Source organism: Dermacentor variabilis, chromosome 9, assembly GCF_050947875.1.
Source record: "Dermacentor variabilis isolate Ectoservices chromosome 9, ASM5094787v1, whole genome shotgun sequence".
Classification (NCBI taxonomy): Eukaryota; Metazoa; Arthropoda; class Arachnida; order Ixodida; family Ixodidae; genus Dermacentor; species Dermacentor variabilis.
Genome location: NC_134576.1, coordinates 26,633,330 through 26,650,647, shown reverse-complemented (window position 1 = coordinate 26,650,647; position 17,318 = coordinate 26,633,330). Strand labels below are relative to the sequence as shown.

Sequence of the window (17,318 nt, the reverse complement as noted above, 5' to 3'; positions counted from 1 at the left end):
CGAGAGGCTGCAACAGTAAAAAAAAAGCAATTTATCACAACTGAAACGGAAGCTCATTATTTTTCGAAGCGAGGTAAGGGTTCCTTAGGACACGAATCTATAAAGCGAGATATCAGAAAGAAGGAGCATGTGCTTGCAGCCATAAAGCCAGAGAATCGATGGAGCATGTTAAGTTAGAATGTGCAAATATCTACCCTACGGTAAATTTAGGCACCTGTGGCCTGCTTGAAGCCCTGGGGTCGTGCGAGAGCAGGGGGAAAGCAGACATGTCCGCAACAGAGATTTGTAACAGCCGATAGGAAGATTGGTAGAAGAAAAGCAGGGAAACGACAAACAAAGGAGGCGTACAAAAACAAAGTTCCCAAATAGCGCTTCAGGAAGTCTGGGAACGCGAATTTATTGTGTTTGTGTGTGTGCGTGCGTGTGTGTGTGTGTGTGTGTGTGTGTGTGTGTGTGTGCGTGCGTGCGTGTGCGTGCGTGCGTGCGTGCGTGCGTGCGCGTGCGTGCGTGTGTGTGTGTGTGTGTGTGTGTGTGTGTGTGTGTGTGTGTGTGTGTGTGTGTGTGTGTGTGTGTGTGTGTGTGTGCGTGGGGGGGGGTGTTTGTGAGTGTGTTTATTTACTCATACTGTTGGCCTGTCGGCCGTTACAGGGTAGGTCAAAAGCAGCACTTCAAAAATTAGTACAACACATGAATATTCCAATATTACATATAGCACAAAAACAGGTCAATAGCAGTATTTCGGCAATTAGTACAGTACATGCATAAGGCAGTACATGAATTGGCGAACATAAGCGAACAAAAAAGATACATAAGCGAAATATTCTGCACATACTCCGATCAATAATACAATATTAAATGTAGTGTTAACAAACGATCTCGTACACCCCTAAAATAAAATAATAATACACCCCTAAAATAAAAGCGGTGAGCACGTATGCGTGAGTGCATCTTTCAATGTAGCTCTAGGTTTTTCTCAAATTGTTCTGTACAGGTGCTTTCTTGCGTTAAAACGGGTAATTCATTCCATTCGTTAATGGTTCTTGGGAAAAGGGAAAATGCGTAAGCGTTAATGAGCATCTGAAGTATTTGAAAAGTATTACATTTGCTTTTCCGCAGCATTCTACCTTTTCGTGCTGTCAAATACTGTTCACTGTTGATGTTGAATGTGTTCTTAGTGAGAAGAAAAAAGAGGAAAGAACTATATTAACAGGAGCTTGGCGGTGTAACCCACCACCCCTTTCCTAAGGGGACGCTCATAAAATCTATCCATCTATGCAAAGAGGTGCCCTCTAGTGGCCCCCCGTTTTATGCGTTCCTCGACAGGCATGGACAAAAGTACAGCAGGATGCTACTCCACAAAGCCACATACTGGCACAGCAGTCATGTGCAGCCATTCATCGGATCGTCGAAACGTAGTAAATCCGGCTAAACATATGCACTTGTGTGGCATGTCTAAGTTGGCATAATCATTTATGCCATCTGGTTAACTTTATGAACGATGAAATCTAATAAGTTTCTGCAAACCTTGAACATTTTATTCCACAGAGGGAACGTTCACAATGTTGCGGGGCAGGGTACCATGCTTATATGTAAGTTTGAATAGTTGATGGACAGGTCTCAGTTAATAGTTGGTATAATCACCAGCTTATGCCGACTAGAGTGAGAAGAAAAAAGAATAATTTTGTGCAACATCATTGCTCTGTCTGCTCTGTCGTGCTCATTACCAAAGGATTTCAAAGTCGGCAAAGTGGTTCCAATATTGAACTCTGGCGAAGTGCATTCACCTTTAAATTACAAGCCGATTTCTCTAACAAATGTGCCTTGCAAAATTCTAGAGCATATAATGTACTCTAATCTCCTCAATTTCCTAGAAACAAGTCCACTTTTTTTTCATCTCGTCAGCATGGGTTCCGTAAATCGTTTTCCTGTGATACTCAACTTATTTCATTTACAGATGAAATCTGTGCCGCGTTGGATAATGGATTTCACATTGACACCATCTTCTTAGACTTTTCTAAAGCATTTGGTCTCGTCTCTCACCAATTACCTTGTCTAAAATGAAATACCTTCAACATTGACCGTAATATTATCTCATGAATTGAAAACTTATTATCCTGTAGAACACAACATGTCTCAGCTAACAATTTTGACTCATCGCCTTGTACTGTCAGTTCCGGTGTGACGCAAGTTTCTGTTCTCGGACCGTTGCTTTTTTTCATTTATATTAATGATTTGCCTAACTCTGTAGCGCGCTCCAAAAGGTTATTTGCAGACGATTGTATCATTTACAGAGTAATATCATCAATTTTTGACACTTTACAGCTACAATCTGATCTAGACAAGGTAACTAACTGATGCGACACTTGGAAAATGCGACTTAACAGCCAAAAGTGCCAACTAATGAGGATTTCCCTTAATACTGCTTCGTCTAACCTATCCGACTATCACTTGATGAACTCTGCACTTCAAGAAGTCACTTCGTATAAATACTTATGCGTCCTCCTAACATCTAATTTTTCCTGGCAAACACAAAACCACATCACTAACAATGCACGCTTTTGGTTACCTCGGTCGAAATTTCTCTATGGCAGCCGCTAAGTTAAAGTTACTGCTGTACAAAAAGCTAATACGTCCTAAGGTTGAACATGCCTCTTCTGCCTAGGACCATGGCTTATATTACTTAACAAATGCAATAGAATCTATACAAAATCGTAGCGCACTTTTCGTTCTTGCTGCCTATTCTCGGACATCAAGCGTAACATTTATGAAGGCTACATTAAACCTCCCTCTCCTCTCATCTTGTAGGAAGTTAGCACGCTTATCCCGGCTGCATAAAATTTATTAATACAATCCGGAATTAAAAAGTGAAGTTTTGTCCGAACCTGCTACGTGTCATCTCGTACTGACCATCACCATAAATTTAGCCTTCCACACTGTCGCACGAACCTATTTTTTATTCATTTATTCCTAAAACTACAGATGAATGGAATCATCTGCCAGCCTCAATTGTTAACTTAACCGATAGATCTGCTTTTAAAACTACTATTGAAGAATACTTTTGTTATTCCGCAGCTCCTATATTTTTAATATTATACCCTATTATCTGCACATCCTCTGTATTTCGTTCCACTCCCTTCTATAACGCCTTCGGGCTTTGAAGGTATAATAAATGATTAAATAAATAAATAAACACTGTAGACATTCATTTCCTATTTGTAATCTTTCGTAATTCATACATCGGTGTCACTGGTTCCTAAAAAAATTGGAGGACGCCTAAGCTTCGCCTTCATGAGGGAAATACGATAGCGTTATCGCACCCCGTTCGCAACGCCCACTCATTCGCTCGGCGTGCTCTTGAGTCACACAAAGACGAAACGTGCGCCTGAGCAAGCGGAACAAACCAAAGAACTCGGTGCCTCAGAGGGAGAAACGATCTACGCGATCCAAACATCGTGATCGGCACGAACAGCCGGGCCTGGACGCGCCATGAAGGCGGACGCGATCATGGGGCTGACGCCTCGATTGGATGGCCCTATATCTCGCTTAGGAGCACCACGCAGACGCATGACTCCTCGCCAGCAACACGGCACACATCGCAAGGGGTGCTTTCCCACCAGACGCGCTACGGCGCAGCAATCACGTTAGAGGCGTCCCGCATCGGTCGCTGCATCTAGGAATCGCGCTGTGAGCGGAAAGAGGAGCCGCGTCGCACGTACGAGTGGCGCACCACCTGTCGGGGCAGCGCCGTACATTGCGAGGAAGGGGTCTTCCGTGTTTGCCGCAAGAGGGCTCTGCGTACGCGCCAAGCGCAGAAGAAATTTAGCGGAAACGTACTTCGCAACGCATTTAACTGTGACTTCTGTAATTTACACGCTCATAATTACCGATATGCACCGCAGTATAACTTTATACGGCACGTATTTAGGTCAACACCGCATTCACTAGAGGCGGTGTACAAGGCGTTTAAGGGTGTTATCGCGCCTGTTTTGACTGAAGTATACAACGAGGCTTACCCGAACAAACATCTACCGCCGTCCTTTTTGTCAGCACTCACGGTCCTAATACCGAAAACTGAAGACCCAATCAAATTACATAATGTCACATCGTATAGACCGATTAGCCTGAGAAATATAGACTATAAAATATTAATTAAAGTATTGGCTAACAAGTTGCAGGCAGTAATGAAAGATTTAGGCAGTCCATATCAAACGTGCGGTATGAAAGGAAGTACAATTATGTCAAATATACACATAGCACGATCAATCCTTGAATGCTGTGACGCAATGCCACTCAGTGTCGCTTATGCTGCAAGTTGACCTTGCGACGGCATTCGACCGCGTGCCGCACGATCCGCCTCTATCTATACTTGAAAACGTGAATGTAGGCAATGTGATCAGCCAAGGTGTGCGGATGGCTTACGCCGCATGTACGACGAGATTGATAATAATCAGTAGGTGAATACATACCAGTACAGCGCTCAGTCAGTGAGGGGTGCCCATTATCAACGCTTCTTTTTTTGCATATATATTGAGCCCTTTTGTCTAAGCGTAATTAGGACCAACGCGATACGAGGATTTCAATTACATCAAGCCGAGGTAAGCCTTCTTGCTTACGCTGATGACATTGCAATTTTCTGTGTTGATCATGAAAGTATAATGCATACTGCCAATGCTGTTAAAAGTTTCTGTCAAGCAAATGGTAGTGCAGTAAAGTGGGACAAGTGCGTTGGTTTTTGGCATGGGGAATGGAACGTCGCACCAAGGATGTTTTTGAACATTAAATGGCAAGAAACACCGACAAAATACTTAGGAGTGCCCCTACAGTACTACTCTGGCATCGACCATTATTGGAAAAAAAAACAGAGGCGTTACGTGAAAATGCACAAAAGTGGAAAGGATGGGATAAGTCGATTTTCGCATGGGCCACGATGTGCAACCTATTTCTCGTAAGCAAGCTATGGTATGTAATGCAAGTTTTTCATTGCAGCAGGTTAAATGTAGAAAAAATGCACACAGTGTTCGCGGTGTTTATCTGGAACTCCCTATGGGAAAAAAACGAGCCGAACAAATTTGTTTAAAAGAGGGAGTGATGGTGGGCTTGGCTTAGTGCATGTGTACGTGAGAGAAATCGTCAGTCGATTTGTTTTTCTCAGAGATGCAGATGATACCTTTCTCAGAACTATGATTCGACTGAGGCTGGGTAAAGTGCTACCAGAGTTTGTTGTGTCTTCGGTGTGTCAACAAGGACCAGTACGGGCATATCTAAAAGAAGTGGTGTCATCTTTCCACTTCTTATCAGTGCGTTTTTCTTTACAATATTTTTTATTACAATATTTCTTTACAATATTTCCTGTGCCATTGTACCGTGAATTATACTGTGCAGGCAAACGAAAAGATATTTTGAAACGCGTTAAAAAATGCTAGTTGCACGAGGCGTTAAAACCTTTTTTTTAAGCTGCACACCGGAACCTTACCCGTTAAAACATGGTTAGAAGGAAAGGGTTTATTCTTCCGTGGGGTACTCATTGTTTGTTATGCAACAAACGAGAGACAATTGAGCACTTGTTTTTAGATTGCTGGGGTGGAGTGTTCTTCTGGGACATCTTACAGAGAACCTTGAAAAAAGAGTTGCCATTAAGTCCGCACGGAATCCGTTATCTCACGGTCGAAAACGACGATGTGTGCCTTTGGATCTGATTATGCTCCTGGGACCGCACAGTATATGGTGAACTCGAAGTTCTGTACACAATGCGGATATCGACGCTAGACCAGTTCGCGAATATATTTGCGAGTCGGTGTCCCATTTTGTCGTAGTGCAGAAGGTGCAGTCATATGTACCAGAGTGGGCTCCAAGATTAGAAATGTTGTTGCAGATGCCGAAATACTGATGACTTGTAGTCAGCAAACAGCTGACGGTTCTCGGTACTATGATCTTGTTAACCTATTCTTCTGATCTCGTAAACTCTGTGACGAGCGAGGCAATAAAGAAAAAAAATCTCGTGGCTGAGTGGTAGCGTCTCCGTCTCATACTCCGGACACCTTGGTTCGATTCCCACCCAGCGTATCTTGCAAGTTGTTTTTATTTATGAATTGTGTGTCAGCCATCTTTCGCTCACTGCCAACGCCAACGACACCGGCTTTTCTGCTACACGAGTTCCTTAACGCTATCGCGTTCAAACAATTTCAGGAGAGTGCTGTATATTCAAGAACGATATCTGTATTATGACACGTGATCACGCTACTGCGTTGCTTGTTTGGGAGTAGTGTTGTGTTTCTTTTAGTACTTACGCACATATTTATTGTCGGTATTGGTTTAGCTTGCTCTATTCTTTTTTTTTTACTCGTGACTCGGTTTGCGTGTTATCATAGCATTTTCATCTAGGATACTGCACCCATGCCTGAATTTTAGCACAATGCTCATCGGATGGCACCACGCACATATGATACCAATTCGTTAATGCAAGATTATATTAATGCGGGACATGGCGACGATATTATATTATAGTATCTATGTTGAAGGGTTTATCATTTAGGTTTCTGTTAACTTTTTCTGTGATATTCCTCTCATCAGTATTCCCGCTCCTGCTATGCTTAACTTTGAAGCCTACCTTGTGCGAGTAAACACGTCGGTTTCCTGTGCCATAAACGCGCGTTCCGGCTTCCATTTCCTGTGTTTCCTCCTTTGTTCATATTTAGCTTTATGCAACTCTACAAGTTCCTATGCTCTTGTAACTCGTGTGAAGTGAATGAGTAACTCTGTACCTCAACAGGAGACGTCCGGGCCAACCAACAGCCTGGCCTACTATCGATGCAAACACTGTGGATGAGGGAGCACAACCGCATCGCCCGTCAGCTGACATGTATCAACCCTCATTGGAACGATGAGAGGCTTTTCCAGGTCACCAAGTAAGAAGTGCAATTTTTCGCAAAGAGTTTGCAATTAGTAGCAAGAGCCAGGAAAAACTGGAATTAAGGCAGAGCACAGTGATACCTTCTTTCGTATGCCACGTTACGTGCACGCGGATAAGAGCATAGTTATTGCGGCCAAAGTGCTCGGATGCAAAAATCTTGATCCGAGGACTCCTTCAGCCTTTTAGGTAAGTTCCTTTATTTCTTTTAGGTCAGTCAAGAAATTCATCAGAACTGTACATGTCTTGGAGGCCACTTTTCTTTACAAAACAAAATATAAAATTTAGTAAACAAATTTTTGAATGCTTTTACTGCGATACTTTGATTAGCCATGTTTTATTTTTCTTCTTAACGGCACCGATGAGTGACGCGCATTCATTGTAAAGGAATTCGCTGAAAGTGAGAAAAGGCTTCCGATAGTCACATTAGCAAAGAAAACGAAAGAGAAATTTAAGAAGTTTTAAACACGTAAAACATTTTTAAACATTTGCAGTTGCGCCCTAGGGGGGGAAGCACTGAGTGCAATTGCAAAGTTTAGCGTACAGCGTGAACTTTTCAGCCGCTGTTCTAGCTATACACGAATCTGGATAATGCGGACGCAACATACATGGGTGCGCCGAATTTCTGGCAACAGCAAATGCTTTGACACGCCGTATATGCCGTGTAATGGCATCCGACAGGCACCAGAACACTTCCCCTAAAACGATGCACCAGAAAAATTACATTAGGTTGAAGTTCGATAATTGATATTCTTTTGCACTTCTTTATTTATTACACTGAGTGTTGCCTCGTAAAAGCCAGGCACTGCGAATATCATGTTTTATGGTGTTGTTTACGGGCTGTCATTCTGAAACTTCTGAAGAAACATTTTGTCACGAACGTAAGACTTCGTTTTGCAACGCTGACAGGTAATTCTCGCATAAAGGGCATGTGTAAGCACATAAATATAGGTGGAGCCCCATGGCGAAACCGACGTCAACAGCGACGACGGCGGCCAAAATATACCTGGATTCTTTATATATTTTTCGATCGGAATACTATTGAATAATGCAATAATTTGCAGTTATTTTTGTCGTCGCGTTATGGCGAAAACAACGCTGGCAGACAATGTCGTGGTGCTAGCGGTGGTGTTTCAGGCGGTTTTAGCCTGACAGCTGAGGCCGGCGATTTCTCCGTCTCTTTCTTGGTTTACAGTTTGTCACCATGTCTGACACTTCAGTGTCCCTAAGAAATGCAAGAAGGCGCAGTCCTTCATTTCGAACTCTCAGGTGACCTACTGGAAACACCAGACATTCTGCGCAATCAGCTGGGACACCTCTTCTAATTGCGTCAAGTAGAATGTCTCGCTCCTGTTATGAGTGGCCTGCGTGGTGAACAATTTGTGTCGCGCCGCCAAAGCCACAGTGAGGGCCCAGACGTTTCAAAAGCGCCGCGCCACCCGCAACCATGGAAAAACTCATAGGAGGCCGCAGAGGTGAAGTAACGTTAGCTTTTGTGAGCGCATTCTCGCCTCCTTCCTTATGGCGTGTGCGACGCCCTCACGTCTGCGTAGGCTCGTCAGTGCTGTCTCTCTGCCGCAAACTGGACTGTTAAGAAAACGCAAAAACGACGGTTTCACGCGCCCTGGGGGCAAGTCAAAGATCCCATGGTGGTCAAAAACTTATCCGGAGTCCCTCGGTATGGCGTGCATCATGAACAAATTCTGGTATCGGCACTTAAAACCACACAATTCATTCATTGAAGCATTATACGTGCGTTGCCGCTTTCTTCCCCTCCTCGGCGAGGGAGAAGCCGGCAGTATCTCTGTGTGCATGTAGGCGCGTCGTTGCCTTTCGCTCTGCTGGGCCTGTGGCGCTTACAGAAACCGTTCAGCTGTCTTCCATTTACCGAGCGGCGGCCGCAAGCGTGCACAGCACTGACTCTCTCCTTCCCTTGGCCGAGGGTGTTGGCCACCTGCTTGAAAAAAAATGTGCTACCTAGCACGAAAATTCAATGCTGGAACTGAGCTAAGTCTGCTTGGAGACTACTCGGGAAAGCGGATTAACGTCGTACGCTTTGGACGTGTTGACCGGTGAGTAAAAAAGCAGTGCTTCGCATTTTCAAATTTGAATTTTTATGCTTGCGAGGCGGATAAAACATGTCCCTGTTGTCATTTCCCAAAAGCGAATAATAATAATAATTGTACAGTTATTGCTCTTTAAAGGAAATTCAAACGAGGCTCTTTGTTATTTTGCCAACTTTCTATAATTCCCAACGTGGAGTGCAGGATAAATAATAAATAGTTTTGTCAGTTTCTACATAAATGATACATTGCGATAAGTTCACTGCACATCCGTGGCAAATGCACTTTGACTGAGTCAATCAGCGTGATTGCATTTCATACATAACAAGATGGCTGTTTATTACGAGCACCTGACCGAAGCAATTCCTATCTAATCGAGCCTTGACTAAGCGCTGCCCACACTAAGACACCTTTGAAAGAAATTCGCACGCAAAGAAAAGCGCCGTGTGTGTTTGTGCTTTTTAGTCATGGAGAACTTTATGTACTGTATTTAGTCAGAAAGTAATAACAAACTCATCGGAATTTCCACGATAATAATTGAGGCTCTTTTTTTCTTTCGACCCCAGCCTCCAAGACGATGCTCATATTTGCTCTCCTTGTTGCACTCTGTTGTTTCTGGATTGCAAGTCAACAGTGAATATACCAGCTCAGGAAGTAACATCAAGGCCCAGAATCCTCCCAAGCTATGTTTTTGAAAAGTTCTACTGGAACGATGATTTGTTCATTTATTGGACTAACTTTTGTTAAACGATTTTTTGTTTACACGTTTGTAAGGCTTCATCATTTCATTTTCAGGAATATGGACAAATGGGACATTATAAGTCTGCCAGCTGCCAGTGCCAATCCATAAGTAGCTCAACGGTCACCATATATAATGACAACAGGTTTTATTGAGCTATGTGTGGCACCAAGAAATGTTGCAAGTTTATGAAACAGACAAATGTGAGCCCTATCAGGAAGGCAGGAGTACACAGTATTGCATCATACCTAGCGGGAAGGCTGAAATTTGTCGCACAAGTTTAATTGCTTTAAGGCCGTTTTATGACAACCGCAGCAGTAACACATGAGTTGAGTAACATAAGTTGAGTCCCAAACCGTTTCTTTTCTAGTCATTACAATTATGATAACATAAAAGGAAACGAGTAGTAAGCTTGTACCTGGTGAAGCACAAACTCTCTCATCTGCTCTGAGCAAATCAGCTAGGCGGGCATACCACCAACTATCAAATGCTCCCTCACAACGATAATTTGTTAGAAACAAATTCAAAGAATTTCAAAACGATCAAAAGTGATCAATTCAATTTTGAGAAAGTGACACTTGATGGTGCCTGATTCCCCTGCTGTCACTCTTACATGGTTCACGAACATTCAGTATTGAATCAACAACTAAGCAAATCCAGCACAGCAAGATAAGGGATGCTAGAAACGACAAGTCCGACCTACTCGCCTGCTTTAAATTTCACAAACATGGCAAATCATAAAAACCATTATTCTTGCTTTTCCAACAGCAGATGACAAATCTGAGCACAGTGCGTTCCCCAAAATGTTTTAAATAGTAACTTATACAATAGTAAGTTCTGCTTACCATTCAGCCAAGCAACCGCAGGCGAGCAAGAGAAGCTTCAGTCTGGCAAATTTTTATCGTCTCGGTCCTCCCAAATGTGTTTTCTTGGTGAAAAGTTGGCGCCAGGCTGAAGCGTCACTTGCTTTTTTTTTGTTATTCAAATGAAGTCTTCATCTCCTTGCAACCTTTTTTGTCGATTCAATACAAAAATGGGGATGTTTTTTCAACATAATACCGTAAATTACATTTTCCAACGATCTGCGAGAAATAATTAGGCTTGCTTATATGTTTATTTAGTGTCCGTTTTTTCACACCATCTTTGCAGAAGTCATTGTAAGCACTGTTGGTTCCGTAAAGTTCCTTGCTTTCCTTCACTGCTGCGTGTGAACACTGTATGTGAGCAGACATATCAAGATCAGACAATAAATCTGCTGAAAGATTTAGCAAAACGTTTCTTGTTTGTTTTTTCTGCAATACCTGCCTCTCGCTAATGTGTTTGGAAAATAATGGGACATTGCCGCTCGAGCTTATGTCTCTGACACTGTATCTTTTCCGAGCACATTTTATGTTTCTTTCTTTAATCGACCTGAGATGGTCGAATGGAGACTATATACGCATAGTGTGAAACACTACAGTACGAGGGTAGGCCAGCCTAAATATATTTGTCTGGTGCTTTGTTTTTTCTGCTCCAAGTGGCACGCCGAACACTATGTTAAATCTTTGCTGAATTTCAGCTTCCCATTGCAATGAATAGATGGCTGTCTGTGTTTCACTATATTGCAAACTCAGTGACTGACAGCATTAAGCCCGCCGGACATGTCCGAAAATTATGGACATCTAGAGCTTCATTCACCGCTGACAATAAGCAACGTAAGCTTACTTGTTTGAAGTGGTTTTTTGCCACTTGAGGCCACCCGATACCCCGTCGACATAATAAAAATAACTGGGGTGCTATAACGTAAAGGCATTCGCAACTTTTCTATTCCAATTCTGCAATCGGCCTTCCGCGATGGGTCAAAAACTTGTTCCACACCCCCCCCCCCCCCCTCCTTCACCTGCGTCACGAAAACCGCGATATTTCGCCGTCTGATATGACGTGTACGCACAGGTTCTGAATGATTGAACCGAACTAAAGAAAAAATACTTATTTCTGATTGGACGCCTCTTTGCCATTAGCCCTATGCCATTGGTCAAAAATTTTCCGCCTGCACCCACTGCACCGGCCTGTCACTCGACGTCACAAAACTGCGAAAACTGAGCGCGTCAAAGTGGCGTGTACGCGTTAAAGATGCTATAATATGGTGAAAAAATTTATTTTTTTTATGAATAGCGCCAGGCTGCCCCGTTCTGAATGGAATAAATGATGGCTGCCGTTGATCGCTCACACACTGGCTACTCGCACCTGCCGTAGAGCATAGGTTTATTTGCGTATAATGAAACTTTTAGCGTATCCGTGTAATGTTTTCAAACTCCTTCGGTACGTTTGCGACCTCGCTCTTCCAACCCTTCTTTGCTGAGAATCCGTTTTAGCGGGACTCTCAACCTTCTGTAGCATGCCGCCTCGATTTCCGACCAGCCATCACAAGCTAAGTAACGGAAAGCAGACCAGTAGCAGATGCCAGCACCACCCTCATCATCCGGTTATCCATTTTTAGCGCGCTGGCTCGGCCCCATTGAAACCCTCTCCACCTCAGCTTGCTCTTCACCACCGGGTTGCCATTTACAAACGAAAAACCGCTCAATGTAGGTAATGTTATTCATTTCTAAAGAAAAGTGACCTTTAAAAACTAAGAGAGCGTCTGATTGGGGTGCTCAGTCAAGCAACGATGCTGGTCACCACTCAATGCTTGCGTCGGCCGTTACACATATTTGACGTCAGGGTATTGGAATAAAAACATATTGGAGTAGATTTACATTATAGGGCCCCTGTACACACGTATACGGCCCCAACAGCGCTACAAAAACGCCGAAAACAAGCAAGCGGTAAGCGCGACCAGCCGCTATCACAGTGGCTATACTGCTCACTAAGTAAGGATGTTTGTATTAGTTTTGATTAGGACAGCACCATCTCTGAGTCGTATACTTTAGGTAACAATGCCACCGTTACTTTAACTTCCATTGCTCTGTGGAAGGTGCAGTTTTCCTTCTTTATTAAAGGTATAAGGACACAGGTTAGGTTCACTACAACAATGTGTGAGTCAGCGAGCTAAAGGCCAGAAAACTACTCGAAACATTTGCAGTAGCCGAAGACGCTCTTCTTTCAAAATCTCCTTCTGACCTCGCAGTACGAGGTACGGCATACACGCGCTGGAGCGCACAGTATATCAACGGCGGTCGAAGAGCATGGCTGCCCCCCTGTTTAGAAGAACACCAGCAGGGCAGCTATGCCCGAGAAACAACCTTTTATACTGGGCGATCGGGTATATCCGCCGTACCCGCGGTTGTAGAATCGTTGAAAGCGGATAATGATGACACGGTCACTAAGTAGGCTACTTGGACTTTGTCTATCGCCATGACTTGGCGACTTCTTAACGTCCGTTAACGTCAGTGGTAAGTTTTTTCTGTCCACTTTAGTACCTTGAAAGGGCCGTCCTAGGGCGGTCCATGAGATGGTTGGATGCCTTTGCCCCACATAATAATGTGGCTTGCTGTAGGTATGTCTTTTCTGACAAAAATATTACTTGATGATGCAACCCTGTTAGGGTAAGAACGCAATCGTGCAATCAGAAGGCGAAGCTACTGAATATGACCGTCTGGGTCGGGCGTGGCAACAGTGGCTGGAGCGAAAAATTCATCGAGCACCCGCAAACTTTTGCCGTTGACCAACTCCTCGGCTATGCAGCTGAGGTCTTTCTTGAAAGAGGAGTGCACACCTAGCAGGACCAGATAAAGGTTTTTCAGTCTAAGAAGACTGAGCCTGGCGGGCCATCAGGACGGCTTTAAATTGACCGTGGTGACATTGAAAATGAGTTCATTTGCCGATGTGTGATAAGTGGTAGTATGTATATGGCGGACGGCAAGCAGGCACGTGAGTTTCTGGAAGAGACCACATTCGAACTGTCCGCCGCGATCAGTCTAACAACGCTGGGGCGTCCGAAGCGCGAGTTCCAGCCACTGAAAAACACGGAAGCCACCGTAAGTGCCCTTACTTTGATGAGAGGAAAGGCTTCAGGCCAGTGGGTATAACGGTTTACACAAGTAAACATGTAGCGAGAACCTCGCAATGGTGGCATTACGCCAGTGATGTCGATGTGGATTTGATCCTACAGGGCGTCAGGTGAACGAAAGGAATGAATTGGCAACTTCGTTTGTCATGTCGTCTTGGAGCCTGCATATATAAGGCATTCGCGAACCCAGCGGCGCACGTCAGAGTTCACACTCGGCCGCACAAAGAGGGATGCAATGGGGCGCTGGAAGGCACGAATTCAGGAATGACTTGCGCCGTGTAGCTTGTCAAATACTTGATTGGGTAGTCGGAATGGTACGAATGGGCGGGTTCGACCCCTTGAGAAGTGGCAAGTGATAGTGCCTGCATAAAATCGAAAAGACACATCGGACAGCGCTAAGGGCCGGAGATCCCGAAGTTGAACTTCTGAAAGCTGCTCCGTGGCAATTTTTTCGATGTGTGGTCTTGGATACTGCGTCGATGCGGGAGAAGCCATCCACGGCTGCGGTGACTAGGAGTTCAAGGCATCGTATGTTCACGATAAACGCGAAGATGAAATTGAGGTGCTGCATCTCTCGTGCGGTTTAAGTGTTGCGATTATCGTGAAAAGCCAACGTCAAAGGCTTGTGATCCGTAAGGGCTTGAAAACTTGTTTCATCCAGCAGTTGTTGGAAATGTTGAACGCCCATGCAAACCGAAAGAAGTGACGACCGAAAGTGCTGTAGCGCGTTTCTGCAGGCTTCAGCGTCTGGGAGAAAACTCCAGTGGGCACCAGGAGTTGTGCTGGAACTGTTGTAAAACGGCGCCGATAGCAGAACTACATAAATGGGTCATAGGACGTATTGGTGCAATATGTAGAGGATGTACCAGCAGGGTGGCGTCTGCCGATACATATTTTACAACTAGGAAGGACTCTTCGGTGTCAGACTTCCGAGCTAGTTGAGCGGATGGCACTTTAATGGTATAGAGAAGCTCGGTCGCCGGTATAAAAATTCTGGAGATGTTAGTAAGAAAACGGAGGTGGAAGTTGAGCAGCCCAAGGAACTCACGGAGCATTCGCAATGACGCTGGGCATGGAAACTCGCGCCAGGCTTGAACTTTCTTTTCCCGAGGTCGGATTTTTTTCGCGTGTCATGGATGTCCAAGGAACTGAATGTCGTGGACATCAAAGACACATCTTGCGGGGTTTATGAGAGGGCCGTGTTCCTGGAGTAGAGAAAATAGCAGGTGCAAATGGTTGCTAAGCTGCTCGGGGTAAATTCTAGCCACCGGGAGGTCATTGAGGTATGCAAAGGCTAAGGGGAGTGCCCATTCGGATGTACTCGAAAATCCTGAATGTTGATTCAATTGCGATCTTCGAGATGACCAAAGGCTCGACAGGAATTTGATGGTAGGTATTCCCTAAATCTATATCGATGAATATTACCGTTCCAGCTAGGTTGGCTGGAAAGTCATGAATGTGAAGGAGTTGATAGCGATTAGGGACGGTCCGCGCGTTGAGCGCAGTATAGCCGCCGCACGGGAGCCAATAACTGGGTTCACGCTTTGGTAACATGTGGAGAACTGAAGATCAACTGCTCGCTATAGGACGGATGATACTCAGTTGCAGCTTGTGGTCAAATTTTCTCCTTGAGATGGCAAGGAGGCCACCAGCGTAACGCCAGGGTCGGAAAACAATGGGGAGTCTGTGGTGGCAACATGGTGCGTGAGGTTGTGACATAGTGGCAGGTTTCTTGATGGCTGGGCTGTCTAACCGAATTGAGGCGAACGCAGATGATGGAAGCTGGAGTATGGATGGATGGACGCAACTTCACTGAAAATCCGGCGAAGTTTAACGATTCGGGTTCAGACAGTCCAGAGGGGAATTCGAGTCCTTGCCTCATTGCCGCCTGTAGGGCCCGCTTGACTGCTCACTCTTGTCGCTTGAGGTTGGAGTTGAGCATAGCCGCGGCCCACTTCGACGCAAGAGCCTTCGGAGCTACAGCCATTTTAGCTGTTATAACAGGACACTATCACAACATGTGTGAGAGCGTCGCTTTAGTTGCCTGACAAAACTTGGAAAGAGCCCTCCAATATTGCACGGGCAAAATGGGCCGCAGTCGCACCGGATTGGGGATGGTGTTTGTCTGCAGTTGTTTTCAGTTTGGGATGAGGCTGGGGAAATATCCGCCTGCCTAACTGGTAGTGCTTGGTGATGTATCTTAGCGTTCTCGCGTGTTTCGCACCAGTATGTTTGAACTGGAAGAGGGGGTATTCGATTCTGCGCGCCGGGTCAGTTCTCTCGCAGAGGGGGGTGCTACCTTGTTCAAGTTCTGGGGTACCACTCTCGCGGGTGATGTCATAAGCGTGAGAATGCCTTGTATAGGCATCTTAGCTACCGTGTCCACGAGGCGCCGATCGCAGAGGTGAAGACTAAGATTGAAGGAGGTCAGAAAATCCGCACCCATTATGGCCATGCGCACGTCTGCAACAATAAACGACCATGGGAAGGTGCGTCGGAGACCCAAGTCGATGGTAAGAGAGCGCTGACCATACTTGTTGATAGAAGAGTTATTGGCTGGTTGAAGGGGCGCGGTTTCTTTGGGCACGCTGCCAGTCTAGTCGGGCTGCAGGACGGAAGCTGACCTCTGCACCTGAGCCCACGAAGTCCTGCGATCCTGTCAGTGGCGTAGAAGAGGCGGCCTGTCATACAGCAAGAGTCACCGCCCGCCATCAGTGACTCTGTGCTATGTTCACCGCCAGCTGCAAGGGCAACGGCAATGACGTGAGTTGGCAGCGAACTTGTTGTGATACCACAAATATGCGCCGTAATGAGGGTGATAACGTGAGCTGGGCCGAGACAGGAACCTAGAACGCGGTGGTAGCGCGATCACCGCCGTATAATAATGGTCTCAGCGAATTCGCCAACCATTTGTCCAATGCGACACTGCTGATCTTCGAGGTTCAACAGCGGAATGGTAGTTGTTGCCACAGTAGCTCTTGCTGAATAGTCAGGGATGCGGTCGGCCAGCTCGGCAAGATAATTGGACTAAATGTCTTCTGTTGTGTAGCCAAGGCGACTCCCAAATTCTGAGGCAGGCGCTGTAGGAACAGTTCACGCGGCAGGGGGTCGTTTGCGTTCAGCCTAGGAGCCCGCGGAGGAGCCCGCGAATACCCAGGTGCCCGAACCCGACGAGGAGCCCGCGAATACAACGTAACAGTTCCGACGGTCGCGGTGCTTCTCTTGCTTGAGAAGCGGCTGGAGGCGCCTGCGCACAGACACAGATATGCGTTACAGCACCATCGTTTTGAAGTGCTCTTAGAGGGTTGTGTCGTGGGGTGTGTGCACAACCTCTTGGAATTCCTCAGCTGCCACTGTAGGAAGTGCCAAGTCACATTGGAAGTTACTCGCGCTCTGCGAGGCAAGGCACCGAAGGTCGAAGGTGGCGTTCACCTGAGTAAGCCAAGCTGTAGGAATTTGTGGCCAAAAGGGCGGTGGGTGAATGTGCACGTGCCGAGGCCTTCTGCTCTGGTCATCGTTCTCTTGTTCGTGGACTCATCCATGACGTCTTGCTCGCCGTAAAATAACATCCGGCTCACCAGGTTATAGGATCCGAGGTGAGGTCCACTACAACAACGT

The 17,318-nt window shown here is 45.5% G+C and overlaps 1 protein-coding gene across 1 annotated transcript in view; it reads left to right on the top strand.

Moving 5' to 3' along the window:
• LOC142557961 (salivary peroxidase/catechol oxidase-like) overlaps positions 1–17,318 on the top strand; it is a 189,869-nt gene that overhangs the window by 119,336 nt on the left and 53,215 nt on the right. Inside the window, exon 10 of the mRNA XM_075670139.1 lies at positions 6,770–6,905. Within this exon, the coding sequence (XP_075526254.1) occupies positions 6,770–6,905 (136 nt within the window). The remainder of the gene's footprint in view (positions 1–6,769; positions 6,906–17,318) is intronic.